General features: G+C 37.4%; 1 protein-coding gene across 1 annotated transcript in view; it reads right to left on the bottom strand.

Moving 5' to 3' along the window:
• hs6st1b (heparan sulfate 6-O-sulfotransferase 1b) overlaps positions 1 to 16,387 on the bottom strand; it is a 49,429-nt gene extending 33,042 nt beyond the window's left edge. Inside the window, exon 1 of the mRNA XM_058765791.1 lies at positions 15,551 to 16,387. Coding sequence (XP_058621774.1) covers positions 15,551 to 16,071 — 521 coding nt within the window. The 5' untranslated portion in view covers positions 16,072 to 16,387. The remainder of the gene's footprint in view (positions 1 to 15,550) is intronic.
• Positions 16,388 to 16,721: the final 334 nt, after the last annotated feature.

Genomic DNA, 16,721 nt, shown 5'->3' with positions numbered 1-16,721 from the left:
TATATATACACACACACAAAGTTTAATATATTTTATATATATATATATATATATATATATATATATATATATATTTAATTTTAAAAGCTAAACTTAACTAAACCCATACAAATAATTACTTTAAATAAAATAAAGGTTCCCTAAAATGTATTTTAAATCTATTTCCCTTAAATTTATTTTAGATAGTTGACAAAGCAACATTTTGCATTTACATTAGCTTGATGCTGAAGAAAAAATAAAATTAAATAAAAATAATAAAAAGGTATACAGTTTTTTTTTTTGGAGGAAACCATATAGATAAAAGGGAAAGTACTATGTCATGCTGACAAAGAAAAAACCGGTTCAAGCTTCACATATCACAGTACCATTAAAAAATGAAGTCAACCCAGCTATGCTAGAAAGACATGATTCTGTTACAGTTCTCCCTGTGTCGCAAATGTTTTACAGGCAGAGCTCAGCACTTTTTATTTCTGCTGAGCTGCGTCATCAATTATAATTCTTTGGAAAAACACGAACACTTCATGACATATATATGTATATATATATATATATATATATATATAAATCCCCTGGTAAGAGCCACCGTTCTGTCAAATTCCATGCAACTCTGGCGAATAAAAGAGAAGATGGAGCAGAGTTCCTTCGAAATGACGTAAGTAGCAGTAAAGTAAATCAAGCGGTTTCACTCACATCCTGTAAATCACATCCAGTTTCCTCCACCAGTAGCCATTAAAACAGCCTGAAATAGTATGTGAGATATAAACGGATGTCTTTGAAGTGTGAGGCCTGCAATATGCACTGCACCAACTCGCATATTCAAACCCCTGTACATCAGCGCTGAGCCAAGGAAAACACGGTGCACAGGGGGGTTGAAGAACTCATATCATTTGATCTTCTATAGAAAGCCTGCATGTTTAGCTTTCAATCACATCATCATACAACAAAGGCCTGTACACAGCCACGGCTGCTGTGTTTCAAAAGGAAAACCACCTTCAGCACTTTTTTCAATGAACAAACTTTCCAAAGCTCCTACTCAGGAGTTTCAGGAGAAACGGTCGGCTTGGAGACATGCTCGGCTGATGAGAATGATGGATGGTTGGATTTACTCGTGTTCGCTCAACTAAAACCTCACTCAAACGAATACAAACAAGTTTTATAAATGAATCATTTAAAGCACTAACTTAAAAGGACAGCGGTTGTTTATAGCAAAGATGTTCTTCTGTTGATCACAAAAGATGATATTTTAAAAAATGTTGGTAATCAGACAGTTGACAGTAGCCATTGACTTCTATAAGAAAAAAAAAAGAAGAAAAAAGAAAAAAAAAGGGAAATGGCAAGAAATACCAAGGAAGTCAATGGCTACCATCAACTGTTCGGTTAACAACATTCTTCAAAATATGTTGTTTTGTATCCAGTAGAAGAAAAAAACTCATACAGGTTTGGAAAAAGTGGAGGGTGAATGAATGATGACAGAATTTTCATTTTTGGGTGGACTATCCCTTTAAATGTAGCCTTAAGGAAATGTCAAAACGAGTATCTATTTTTCATACTGTACATTATAATGTTGTGCTGGCTACATTTACTTGTACCACCTACAACAGCATTTATTTCTAATTTATTTAGACAAAATTACATTTTAATTTTGGCCATTTATTTTGGTTAACCCAAAAATAAAAATAGCCAGAATTTACTCACCCTCATGTAATTCCAAACCTGTATAAGTTTCTTTCTTCACAAAATAAGATATTTTGAAGAAAGTTGTTGGTCCCCATTGACTTCAATAATAGGGAAAGAAATACTAAGTCTATTTGATTACCAGCATTCTTCAAAATATCTTCTTTTGTGTTCAACATAAGAAAGAAAATTTCATTTTTGGGTGAACTATCCCTTTAAGAGTTATTGGTCATAACATGAAAACATTACATCAAAATTGCTATTTCAATATCAATGTATCTCAAAAAAAAAAAAAAAAAAAAAATCCTAAAAGCCTTGAATATGGCATCTACACTGACTAAATCTACTGAAAATGAAAGAGTGAATGAAAGAACGAAAGAAACTAGAGCAAAGATTGACAGACTTGATAAGTCTCAACTTCTTTGAGTTCCAGAGAGAAAAGACTGAATATAGTGAAAAGACACAAAAAGCTTGCAGAGATTCAAAAGGTCTTTGTCTGCTTGCAAAGCAATGATTACCCACAATTCCCTGCGCATGCTCACAGCTTCCACAGGTGGATCTTCATTTGCTTGCAGCGGTCATTGTCTGCAGATGCCATTGAAACGGATTTGCATTTCCAACAATTCAATTATCACGCTCGTCGAACAGGCCGGCTTAGTTCACATGCCTCCTGACTGCAAGATTCCTGCACTGCCTACATCTATCAAGTTCCCATAATGCCTTTCCCTCTTTAAACTCATTATAGCAGCTCAGGACAACACCTCAGAACATTTAATAACAGAAGACCGGATGTTATTGTATTGGGAATGTTCATTCCCCTGTTTTATTTTGTTTGTTTTTTTCCTTTTCGTTTTGAGGAACAACTTCAATAGCGGTTTGATCATCAAGAGAAATGCATCAGTTTATGGGAACTCTCTTCCTCTGCGGAACAGCTGTGAGGTGAGGAATCGGTGACAGTTCTTCCTCAAGTGAAGCAGTACCGGGACATGTGGGTGGGTGCCCCGACCCATCTGCAGCACAAAGGAAAGATGAATATTTCAATAGCATTTCATCATTCATTCCACAAATTCAATCTACTTGTCAATTTAGACTGTAGTTCACAATAGCTCCATCCTTTCCCAACGGCAATAAAAATCCAGACATATTAAAAACCCACAGTCAGGGCCACACCAAGAAGTTTAAACAAACACACACACACACACACCACCAAACAACTCTCTCTCAAGCTCCTTAAAGGGATAGTTCACTCAAAACCTGTATGACTTATTTTTACTGGCCACGTCTCAGTATCCAATGTAAGGGGACTGACAAGTAAAAAAACACCATAAAAAGTTTTATCAGCATGGTCCATACAACTTGAGCACTACAAGTATTTTGAAGCCATACAGCTTGAAATAGACTGAAACATAAGTCACAATTTACTAAAAACCTTTACATTGTGTACATCTTAACAATAAAACGACTGATCCAGTTCCCAAAACGGACTGATCCGGTTCTTGAGTTCAATGCTCCAATCACATGGATTAATAGCTTACTGAAGGGAATGATTATAAACCCGATCATTTATATTTCAGTCTGTTTCTCACACAAAGCTGTTTTTGTTTAACTACTTCTCTGCTGCTTTTTGGTCATTTTGGAGCTTGACAGTTTAGATTCACTCTCATTACACAGTAAATAGTGACCAAAATATTTTTCAGAAATTTGTTTTCAACAGAAAAGTCAGTTACGGGTTTGTAATGACATGAGGGTAGTAATGACATTCTAAGGTAAATCTCTCGCTTATAATCTCCTTTGTGGTCAGTTGGAGATTCTAAAAAGAGAACATATTATAAAGAAATACTGAATCCTTTAGCTGCTTTGGAGACCGATGTCCCTGTGCTATGTTTAGTTATATAAAAAAAACTTTGTTACCTAATTGAAAATGGCTGAATAATGCAGAACAGAGGAGAAGATGAAGCAGTAGACACGGTATTCCATCATCCCTCGGGTATGACGTACAGTCCAGGGTTTGTAATTTACTAGCCTTTAAAACGTTATTTTAAATGCATTTATGCTTGCAATAATCGAGGAAAAACTCCACAGAATGACTCTCAGAATAAATAACTGAAACTTTTTTTTTTTTTTAAATCCCTGCAAAGTTTATATTTGAAACTTTATATAAAATCAATAGAGCATGACCACATATAGCAGATAAGATGTTTTCCTGTTAACGTTTCTGCCATAGACAGACAGACAAGAGAGATAGACAGATGGTATTGCACCCAATGCCTTTTTGTGATTTTAAAAGGAGGCAACAGACCATTCATCTTTTCCCACAATTACTCTTCACAGACAGTTTTGGAGGTCAATGTAAATCTTTTCATCAATGTGGCTGGATTTATCTATTTATCACTCCTCTCTCTCTCTCCCTCTCCCGTTCCTCTTCAATTTCAACACCAATAACAACCCCTGGGCATGCTCACGGAGCTAAAACCTATCCCTGGGTCCAAACCACTGAATGCTTGTACGGCCCGTTGCCTTTCTGATCCATGTCCAGGTAAGCGCATAAACCGAAACCCACCCACATCCCCTAACTCGCTGCAGGCAAACTGTTGTTCTCAACGCCTCCTCCACCACGCTGAATATGTGCGGAAAAGTGCCTGTTACTGACCTCCATCATAGTATTAATAAATAAAGCTTGTTCAGGAGAATGTAAACCAGCCTCCAGCAATCTCAACATATATGACCTCACTTCCCCTCGGTGCTCTGCAGGCCCAGCGGAGATATAAATAGTACCATAAATGGGTAATAATATCTCTAGTGATGTGTGTGTTGGTTTTCCTTCCCTCCCAATCCCGCTAGGTTTATATTTCAAGATCAGGGAGGTGGGAACCTTCAAAATATGAGTTTAAGCTTTTGTTTTCCCAGCATATGCTCCATCTCCCTTGATTTCTCAGATGTTCCTTCTAGCGTTTAGCTGTTTCTGCACTTTCAACTGCGGGTGCAAGAGGCTCAAAAATCGAAAAATTTGCTGGTTTTAAATCCCTCAACTGCTGCACAGCCAAATATCAGCCAACAGCATCCAGATGTCTAATAATACAATGCCAGCCCAAATTTCACGGAACCCAATTCTCGCTGGCTGAAGACATCTGCTCAGAAACAACAAGGGGGAAAAAAACAAATCCTTTAGAATCAAGCCAAATGATCGGTTTCCACATGCTCAGCCTTTCCTTTTCTTTATTTAACATCTTACACTGGGATAACAGATGCGGTTTGTGCTGAGAATCGACTGTGTCATGTGTTGGTTTGGATGCCCCGCTGTTGGGGTAATGAAGAGCCGTCTATCCCGGCTCTGTTCTCAGGGCATTAGCAGAGGTGCGGGAAGATTTACAGCATGCAGAAGGAATCAATCTGGTGCAGTGTTGCGGTATCTGTGTCCAGGACTTGCGGTAAAGCCAGAAACAGCCGGAGGGAGTCTGGAATTACTGTACGCATGTTGACTGGCTGAGCGTATCAGAGGTAGTGGGAGGTGAACGTCTGCAGAAGAGTGAATCCAATGAATCAGAGCCAACCGTGCTGCTCTAAAACAGCTCTATGTAAACTCTGTGACAACCTTGTTCTTCCTCATTTTTCTCAGCCACTGCACATTATCCATCCTCTTCCTCACTGCAGAAACTTCACCTTGAACATACTCATTGAGTTCCTTGTTTGTGCATTAGATTGTCACCTTTACAATGATCTCTTCCTTCAGCTGACCCACAGCTTGGCCAATATATATCAAAGGCCTGAACTAGTGATAGATACATTGGCCAATTAAAAGTGTTATTTTAAAATTATTTATATATTAGTATAGTATTTTCTTAGTTTTTTTTTAATATACATATATATATATATTTCTACATTTTTTATATACATTTAGCTTCAATTTTTTTTTATTATTTCAGTCATTTTAGTACTTCAAATATTTTGTTTCAGTTAGCTGCCAAGACAACTTTTCTAATTTATGTTTATATAGTTTTTTGAGATTTTAGTCAAGATAACACTTTTACTTAATTTACTTAAGTCTGATATTTATATTTGTTAAATAAACAATTTAATTGCACAGTTTGGGCTCTGTTGTTAATTTAAAAAAAAAACAATTATATTAAAAATGTAATGAAATATTGGATAGTTCCCTGTATAAATTACAGCTATAGGTATATAAGAGTATTTCTTTCATATGTAAACAAAACAAGCATTATAACTCATATATAAACAAATAAATCAGAATCATGGCAATACAACGTGAAACTGAATCATGGTGCTTATATAAGCGATGCATGTTAGATTGTGGTCCTTTCCACAATCCAGTTCTTCACACTGAAGAAGAAAAAAATCTGTTTAAAATGATCAAATTTAAATAAATTCAGAAGATTTCCTCTACAACAAAAAAAAAAGGGTGCAGATTCTGTGTGGGCACAGTTTTGTGTAACACAGCCTGTGCTGCCCAATGTCACCAATGACGTCCAAATGCAGCCAAAAAAAAATCCTACACACACCACTAAGTGTGCATGTGCAAATATGTTGACATGTGCTCGACAATTCGATAATGAAATCCCACTGGGAACCACCATTTGGTCACAGCTTTGATTCTGTCATCGTTCCCGCACAAACTGGTCTCCTTCAACGCCTGTTTTCACATGTTTTAATAAGACCACACTTTAATGAGGGTATCTCAGCTAGCGTGAGCCGAATCTCCGCAGTCTGCTTGTGCCCTGCCGGCCATTCAGTAGAAAGAGACAGATTGCACGTCATTGTCATAATAGGCCCCTGGGCTATTATTAGTCTGCCTTGAGATGTGCCTCCAGATTTGGAATCGACTAAAAATACAGGAGAAAGTGTGAGACGGCGACCAGCCGCTACTTGAAACATCCAGACACGCACAAACAGGCACACAATAATCCATAGCTGTCCTTCAGACTCACTCGAGACCATCAAGCCGTAATTAAAGAGTGTCTCCTGCTAACCACTCATTACCTTGTAATTTGCCCTTGTAGAGCATCAATCTAGTGCAGGACAGCAGGACGGCCCATTTCCTGTGCGCACCGGTATAGATCTGAAGACGTGCTAAGTGAGATGTCATTCACAGCAGACATCTCACACACCAAGACAAGCGAGGCCTCCGAAAATCAAAGTTCATGGCAAGACGATTGAATTAAACCCAAAAAAGCACGAGTGTAATGATTGCCAACACAAGAATTCCTCATCCCCCTCACGTCCTTGATGCTAGATGAGGACGACAGGAACAACGATCGCGAGAGACTCTTCTAATCACTTTTATTTGACAGATCGACCGTCGAGCTTTCGTGTACTTCCTGTGTGGCGAAGTCAGTGTGCGTTTGCTTCGGTTTAAGCCTGCTTTTCCCGAAGGGAGTAACTGATAACATTTTTCTCCCTAGTAGAATACAATGATCAGCTTCTAAATCCCCATCTTGCGGTCTTCGCTTTCCCTGAATTCAATTTCATACAGCACTGAGTCCCAGCAAATGATGTGAAGATCAGTCATCTAGTCACTGAGGCGGTGCGGGACGTATTCAAGCAGGAATTTTTGCCATTAAAATTATGACGCATTTTTAAGAATCAATTTCAACTTTCATGCTGAACAAGAAATAAAAGTGTTGCACAGTTTGGTACGGACAATGGGTTTCAAATTTAAGAAATGACTTTCAAGTTTGCCCTTTTCGTGACACTGTGGTCCATAGGAAACTGTACCAAAGGTTCCAATTTGATTTAAGTTGGTTTCATTAACAAATCTTTCAGTGCTTGTAAGAAATATGCATCTTTACTACATCAGTCAGTGACTACATTGATTTATGACTCACAGTTGCATGCTGTATGTGTATGAAAAACCAACGCAGTATGTTTGGGAATCAGACTACACGGATTGTGCTGTATGTTCTTGATTAACTATAATGAACCAGCTCAGAATATTTATTCATTCAGGAACCAGAATACACTAGTTGCTCTGTATGATTCTAGTTGGCTTAAATGAACCAGTTCATAAAAATAATTAATTCTGGAATCGGATTACACTGGTTGCGCTGCATGTCTTTGATTCACTAAAAAGAACCAGTTTATGAGACATTTTCATTTAGGAATCGGATTACACCAGTTTGTGCATGTTTTTGATTCACTAAAAAGATTCATTCTTTCGGAAAGGATTAAACTGGTTGTGCTGCACATTTTTGATTTGGAGAAAAAGAAATGGTTCATAACATTCATTTCTTCAGGAATCAGATTACACTGATATTTAACTTGTGAAACTCATATTTTAGTCATTTGGAAGTCAATCTACGCTGCTCATGCTGTATACTTCTGATTCACTAAAAAGGAGAATAATTATTTCAGGAATCAGACTGCACTGGTTGTGCTGTCTGTTTTTGATTGACTATAATGAACCAGCTCATAATATTTTTTCATTCAGGAATCAGAATACACCAGTTGCTCTGTATGTTTCTGCTTGACTAAAATGGACCAGCTCATAAGATTCATTCATTCAGAAATTGGATTACACTGGTTGTGCTGGGTATTTCTCTAATTGACTAACATGAACCAGCTCATACGATTCATTCATTCAGGAAAGGGATTACACTGGTTGTGCTGTGTTTTTGATGGAGAAAAAGCACTGGTTCAAAACATTAATTAATTCAGGAATTAGATTACACTGACTGCACTGTATATTTTTGATTCACTAAAATGAACTGACTCATTACAATTATTATTTTAGGAATCAGACCGCACTGGTTGTGCTGCAGGTTTATGATTCACTAAAAAGCACCAACTCATTATTCCATACACATCAATTGAAACATTATTCAGTTCTTATATATACTCTAATATTATTTGTTTTTTTAAAATGAAACTTTTCTCAATCAGGAAGTTCTCTGTTCCCAGCCCTAGTGGTCCTAAAACCTGCTACATCATAACGGATGTTCTTTTTTGTATGAAATAACCCTCTCAACACAGGAACCAACTGTCTGTCTGCACTCATGAGAGAAAGACGCTCTGGCCCCAGCACTCATCGCTAAAGAGATTAGCATAACTCCATGGTCTTCTTTGGAGACAACGGTCTCTAATCCCCCGCTGATCTGATTGGATTAACACACTAAGGCTGTCCCGACTCATAGGGACATGGCTGTGTGCTATGCTATCATGCCATGTGCGGCCACTGACACAGCTAACGTCCCGAGGATCAGGTGTGTCCCCTGACCAACTGACCTTTATAACGAGAGACCCACAGACACCTAAGGCTTTGAACTCTGCAAGCACCACAGCTAAATCAATGTGTAATAACCAAGAAATGCACAAGCATACACTTGTGCTAGACCGCCTATGATTATGTTTTTCACGAGGGCAGTAAACAAATCCAAATGTGACAAGATCATAATAAAGAGAGGCTTGACTTAAGATGTACAGCTTATGATAAAAAAACACATAAAATCTGAAATTAAAGTGTTCAGACTGAGATACATTAACAAAATCATATTTTAAATCTGTTCAGACTACAAAGAAAATTGAGCCAGTGTTATTTTAGTATCACTGATATATTATATTTAATTATTATTATAGTAATTTAACATATATTTTAATATTTTAAATTACATTTTTGTGTTTTTTAACTTCAATTTTATTTTTTGTTGGGTTTTTTTTCCTTTTTTTTTTTTTTTTTTTTAATAGGTCTATACAGTTTTTAATAATGTTTATTTATTAGTTTTAGTTATTTTGGTGGCTTTTAAATATTTTGTTTATTTTATATGTTTTATTCAGAACATTTATTTCAAGTTATTTATTTATTACTCTTAGTTAGCTATAACTATAGCAACCCTATTTATTCCATTTTACTGGAAGAATTACATCCAATTTACCTCCAACAACAAGCTTCAATTTGGACTTCAAAAGGCTACATGAGACTTCAAAAACAGCAGTCCCAGAAGTGGGTTGAATGTGTGATATCCATGTAAAATTTGACTAATATCAGCACTAAGGTCATATCTTAAGATAAATTACCGAAAGGACGAGTGAGGTTGAAGAGAAAAGTCCTCCAATTACCTCCAAAGTGTGTCTGAGTGGCTCTCACTGAACCGTGAGCCATCACAGCCTGACAACATCTGATTCAATTTAGCGACGAACCTCCTGCTTCTCACCGCTGCTACAGATCACTGCTCATCCAGAGCTCATCCAGTTTCATGCCTGCTACAGGAAATCCATGCCTTTAAGGTGTCCAGACTTCTGCATTAAACCCACATGCCAGGGAACCACAATTTATATAGTTTTTCCTAGAGTGCCGGCATCATTTACTTAACAAGCAATACAAAAGAAGAATGTTATAACTGTGCAGTTTTACATTAAAAGAGACACTTCAAGTCACGCTTGCAGAGAAGGACAGGAAGAGAGAAGCTATAAAGTGAGCGCTACAGAAAGAAAGAGGAGTAGATACAATGAGGAAGGCAATGAGCACAACGAGAAAATAAGAGTGGGGGAAAGTCTGAGAGAATTTGGCCCTCATTTGTCTCTGCGGACAGGTAGTTAGTGGCTTACCGCTGGCCTGTTCCCTCACAGGCTGCTGTCCTGTCTCACAGTAAATCACATCCTGCAGCCAGAACCACTATTATTACCGGTCCGTGCACCTTCTTCAAGATTACACCAGTGCGGCAAAGAGGATTCGCCCATTGAGAGTCTATTTATAACCTGTGATCCTATGGTTTGCTGCCCCCTTTTAATTGTTGGCTGGTTATGTTTAGCAGTTAGCACCTATACTGGTAGATGCCAAAGCATATTGAAGGATATTCAGAAGTAGTCATGTATTCTGATGCAATGCATTTTTGCAAGCAACATATAAACTTGAAAAATAATTCATTTTATTATTGCAGATGTTTTACAATTGCACAATTCCTTAAAAAGCTCATACAAGTGTGAAACTGTTGTAAAAATCTGCATGAGTCCTTTATATTTATATCATAAATATCTGTTTGTATACGATCATGTGACACTGAAGACTGGGGTAAGGGCTGTTGAAAATTAAAGTTTGCCATCACAACAATAGAAACAACATAGAATACAGTTATTTTAAATTGTAATAATATTTCACAATATTACTAATTTTACTGCATTTTCAATCAGATAAATACAGCCTTGGAAAGCATACAAAGCTTATTTTAAAATACATTGTTTCAAAATACAATTACAAACATTTAATGATTACTTTAAAATTATGAGAATTGTCATTTAATCTTTAAGTTTAACATTTTCAGGCTTAACTAAAAAGATGAAATCCTTATGAAATGAGTTGAAAATGGCATCAGAAACCACAAAGAACAGAATAAAACCATTAATAATGTCAAATTAGGTAAATACATTAAATGTGATGGTATTGAACTGATTGAATTATTCTTGTTGTTTAAATACAATAAAATCCATCTAACTATGAATTCAATATCCTATTAACATAAATTATCCAACATTTTACATCCCTAAAGTCGTTCGTATGTAAAATGCTTACATTTTAGATGCCGTTACGGTGTTGATAATGCACTTGTCATGATTAAAAACACACATGAACTACATCTTACCTACATTGGCCATTAAGAAATGGGAATGCAAACAGACATGCAGCTTTCTCCAGGTATTACAGTTTAATACACAAAGCATTTTATTTATACAGTACATCCTTGACTGAAGCAATTTTGGTGGTCATTTGTCAGTGAAAGTCTTCCAGAAATAGCCATTCGACTCAATTTATCATAAAACATCACAAGCACCATGAATAAAGCAAAGCAATTCATAATCAACCCGTGCTGCACACAAGTTTCATTAGAGCTGTGGTAGAAAATCAGGCTGAAGATCTGCTGTACTGATTATCAGCATTTATGTCCAGAACAAATCCTCTTATAAACATTCGAGCAACAAAGAGACCATACCTAGACATAATATCCCTGAACAGTTCCCAGTGGATCCCGAGATCCAAATTTAGCACAAAAGCAGCTCTGTCTAAATCTATGTCACCATCCCGCCTGATCCAGATCTGTGACAGCCAGCATTATCACATCTCCACTTTGAACTGCACATCAGCCGAGGTGTGGTGCTACTTAACTAACACACAGACTAATAAATAACATTACCACAACAATCTAATTATCTGATAATGGTCCGGTTTATGGTTGCCATCACAGGCTTTTAACTGCAGTTTCCTGCATAATCGTTAAGATAAGCAACTCTCATGACATGCAGACGAAGTAAACAGTCTGTTGCCAGGAGCTACAGACAGATTGGACTTAAAGCTGTCAATAGATGTTTGCTCAGGTGAAAACTATCACGGTGTGTGGGTAATGAGTTAAGCAGAACAGTCTTCTTCAAAATGCTCAATATTAAACTTGCAATGTTCACAGATTGTGCTGTTAACTGATTGCTAACCAACTAAGTTTGGCTTGTTGATCATCATTCATCTTTGATCAGACTTGAGAAATTTCCTTGGAACTACAATAAAATGAGTGAAGAAAGTAAATGAAATGAATCGAAGCACAAACAAAATGTCATAGAGGCTGACAGATGGGCTCTTTTGACTTGGACAACCATCCAAAACACTGTAGAAACAACCCTGGCATCAACTTTGCATTGTGGTGGCAGGTTTTGTCAAGTCACCCCACTTACATTTTCTTCAGATTCATATTTCTTTACAGACCCACTGTGAAATCTGCCGAGTTCGCTTAAATGTTTTCAAGGCTGTCTGGATCTGTTTTGCTTACTAACTTGTACGTGCATATCCTGTATACACTGAATGCAATTCAGATGAGTCACTTTGAAGCTACACCCTTTGACATGTCATTTAAACGACTCCTCTCCATGCAACTGCATGCTGTAACATTAATTCGGCAGTACACAGACCCCATCCTAACTATCAGTTACAACATCTTCCTCAAGTGCAACTAACCTTATTCTATTTCTGGTTGAGAGTCAAATTGCTCTCCCTCTCTCCATGGAACATATACACACACACACACACCAATGCGTGTGTCATTGAGACATTACTCGGGGGAAGAACAGATAATGAGCCTTTACTGTGGAGTTTATGATAATCTTAACGAGCTACTGCCCCCACCATAAAACCCATTAGAGCAAGAGGTTCAAGTACTTCTGGCATAATCAATAGTCAGTCGACTAGACTGGAAATAGAAGATCTCAAACTAACATATACACTGAAAATGTCAAAATACATTTTCAGTGAATTTCAATTCTCATGCACAGGCAATGAAAACAATTAAATCATGAAAGTTTACTATAAAAAAAATAATTCCTTAGTAACAAGAACATGTCTGTCTAATACCAAAAAGCTGATAATTAATTTCATGCTATGGCTGATAAATGACTAATTTAAGTCAAATTAAAATTCTACACTATTTTATGTAAATAAATTAAAAACAAAACATTGAAAACTTAAAATTACTATTTTTTTTAAATATTAAAGTGAATCTAGGCATTAAAACCTTATTATGTACAGTATGAAAAATTGACTTTTTTTTTGGATTTACTAACGATTACATTTAACAATGTTTTTTTTTTTTTTAAATAAAGTGTAGTTCTTTAAAGATGAACTTTAAATCAGTGGTAGATGATGGCAAAGGTGGTCTAAATGAAAAAAAACCTGAAAAAAATGAGCATGCACAATTAAATATTCAATATATTTAAACCATTAATGATAATAATAATAATAATTAATAATAATAATAATAATAATAAATACTGGCCAATATGGTACTTATATATTGTAAACGCCATATTGGCCACTATATTTATATATTAAAACCCAGTCAATTGTGTACTATAAAGCACTTTGTAGTGACTGAACATGGCGATTGCATCTTGAAAACACGTCAACAGCAGGGGAGTGTGAACGGCGCTCTACTTGTTTAAGTGTAACTGTGGCTGATGGTGTAGGGCCGTTGAGATCAGCCAGAAACAACTGACGGCTCTCTTGATAGTGCGAGTCACTCAGGCCTGTGCGTCAAGGCATGTGTGATGCACTCAGCCAGCGGGGTACCTATTAGGCAAGTTGGACGAGCTTTTAAACCCTCTTTCTCAGTGATTGAACATAACCATCCATGAAATTCCCAATTTTCATCAACAAAGCCTACAGCTGACAAAATGTGGCCATTTAACAGTTGCATTATGCGTGGATCTAGAAGGTTTTTACTGAAAAGTGCATGTTTGTCCCATCATTATCATCATGAATTAACAGGTTGTCAGTTAAGAGGTTTAAGAGGTTAATTGGCCATTTGCTAAAAGTACACTGGAATGCGCAGGCATTCCACAAAGTTCCCCGGCAGAGTCAAAAAAATCCCTAGAAAACCACCTGGGAAAGTGAAAGGTAAGGCAAGTTCTAGGATGTCTTTCCCATGCACTTAGTAACTCAGAAACATGAGTCACAGTGTCCATTATCACATTTAGGGCCAGTGATTTTTAAATGCACAGAGAAGTCTTGAAAGAAGTCTTTAAGCTGTCCAGAACAGCAAGATATCAGCATGTTATTTCAGCTCTCCCTGCAGGCTTGCTAAAACACACCCCGTTGTGCATCTGACTAGTTATCTGGTTACACAGCTGGAGAGCTTCCTTGTGTATAAACTGAAACTGTTTTGGTTTTCTAGTCATTGTGACAATAAACATGGCCGAGCCACTTAATTCTGTGGTCAATTCAGAGAAATGGCATGCAGGGTAGAAATAGGGGTGATATAGCATGGTGGTTAAAGCTCCAAGCTATAAACTGAAAGTTTGTAGGTTCAAGCCCTCCATGGGGTGACTCATCCTCTACATAAAAAAAAATAAAACAAATAAAAAAGGAATAAAAATTTCCACCAGAAATACCATAATTACTACAGTCAAATGTGGTACCTTGTGGTACCCCTATCATCAAAAATTCTCATTTATCAAAAAACTAAACGAGAGTAAGACTGAAAGTTCCAAATATTTTATTGGAGCAACTATGACATCATGGTTCCCATGTTCATTTTTTTTTTTTTAAGGTTGGATTCAAACCTGAAGGGATGGAGCACCTATTACCACAGTGCCATTCAGTAAGACAATTTATGTCAGGTGAAATTCAGGGGACTAAGTAAAAGTGTCAAAAAAATGATGTACTATTCCATAAATAATAATTAAAAATAAATATGTCATAATAACATCATCCTCCATTTAGGAAGTAGCATACAAATGTCAGATGAGTTGGAAGCACAGTCTTATAAAGTCAATCCTATTACCATGATTTCTTGCAGTAAACAACTGATTACTGAAAGATGGACATGTGTTAAAAAAAGAATTTAACTCTTTCTAACAAACGCCTTGCAGTGTCACTACCTTCAACAGAAGACTACTGGCTAAATTAGCTATAAAGCTGTCGACTATCAATCTTTTCATTATAGGAAAATCGTGGAATGACCCTTTGGACTTTTCCAGCATAACTTCAGTTCAACTAAAGGGAATCCCCATCCCGCCCTGAAGCAGTAGGCTAAATGAAACAAAAATGATACTGTTGACTTCGATAACAATGTAACGGATTCAATACTTTAGTGGAACTTACACTGTAATCTTAACTGAGTAAACAAACACAAAACGGTTTTTAAACGAGAACTAATGTAGGAAGTCTGTTTTTTACTCACAACTGAAAATTTGCTGAGGCGATTGTACACAGAAAAAAAGTTTAAAACCTTAATATGATCAATACAAGCAACGTCAATCCCATTAAATGAGACTTTTATGAATTTCCCTTACTACGCCGAATCTCTCAGAGGCATTTAAACTCCTCGCGACACTGAATGTTTTGAAAACCTTGATACTTCCAGCACTTGCAGGGTCAAACAAACAAACTCACCTCGTTTTTTTCGACTTGCTTTCTTTCTTGTTGAGAACTCCCGGGACGCAGTTGGTGAGCTCGGTCCAGTCCGCATGCAAGCCGCAACTCCAGCCGGTGGAGAACCGAGAGAACAGCCAGGTCTCCTTTCGGTTCGGACGGTAGCAAGTACACTTCTTCTGGCCCGGTCTACAATCACACGGAAGCTCCAGTCGAACATTTTGGACTAGATGCCTCCCGAACGTGGTCCCGCCGGTCTTTTGGATGTGGAGAAACACAATCACGTCTTCCCCCTTGATTTCGAAATCTATGTTGCGCTCGAGATCTTTAATAGGGAAGTAGTACTTTTTCACATAGTGCGGATCCGGAGTGGGGAAAATGGTCATGTCCTCTTCGCCGAGAAGGTACCCCTGCGGGGAGCCGAAGTTTATCACCCCGGGCGCCACGTACTGGTACAAAATCAGCATGAAGAAGACCGATCCGACGACGATCAACAGAAATTTACTGGTCCTTTCAACCATGTTCCTTTCCGTGTCGTTCATTTGTTATCATTTCTCAGACAACAACAGTCCGCGGTGCTTCTGTGGTGGCTTGCACCCTTCTCGTCTCTCCGTAGGCAGATCATCATAGGTCCACTTAAGAGTTCAGAATCTGGAGACAGTGTGTGTTTGGATACATTATATCCACATTTCGACCGGTCCTACCTGTCAAAAATCCAGCTCGAATCCGTAGACGGGACCCTTACAGCAGATGAAGGCAGAGCAGTCCTCAAACCTCGAGTTGTTGAGTCTTCTGTGAAGCCACCCGTCAGAAAATACCTCCCTTGTCTCGCATAATTATTCTACACAGCGACACCCCCCCCTTCACACACACTCACTCACTCACTCACACACACACACACACACACACACACCAAGCTCACACTCGTAACTATGAAGAAAATGCTTTGTTTGGAGTTCTCGCTTGCAGTGTTTTTTTTTGTTTTTGTTTTTTTTCTGGAGAAGCGTTTGGTCGTGGACTATTAGTGACAGTACATTTTCAGTTAGCTTAATTTTGATGCCGAAGATCCTCAAATATTCTCAATATAAAGGTGCCCTCTTGATAAAATATAAATAGTTTATATATAAAGACCAATTAATACAGTTTAAACAAAATATAGCCCACTGCATTTACAGATTTTTTTAATTTAATT

Source organism: Onychostoma macrolepis, chromosome 24 (genome assembly GCF_012432095.1).
Source record: "Onychostoma macrolepis isolate SWU-2019 chromosome 24, ASM1243209v1, whole genome shotgun sequence".
NCBI classification, from domain to species: Eukaryota; Metazoa; Chordata; class Actinopteri; order Cypriniformes; family Cyprinidae; genus Onychostoma; species Onychostoma macrolepis.
This window is presented reverse-complemented; position numbering and strand designations above follow the sequence as displayed.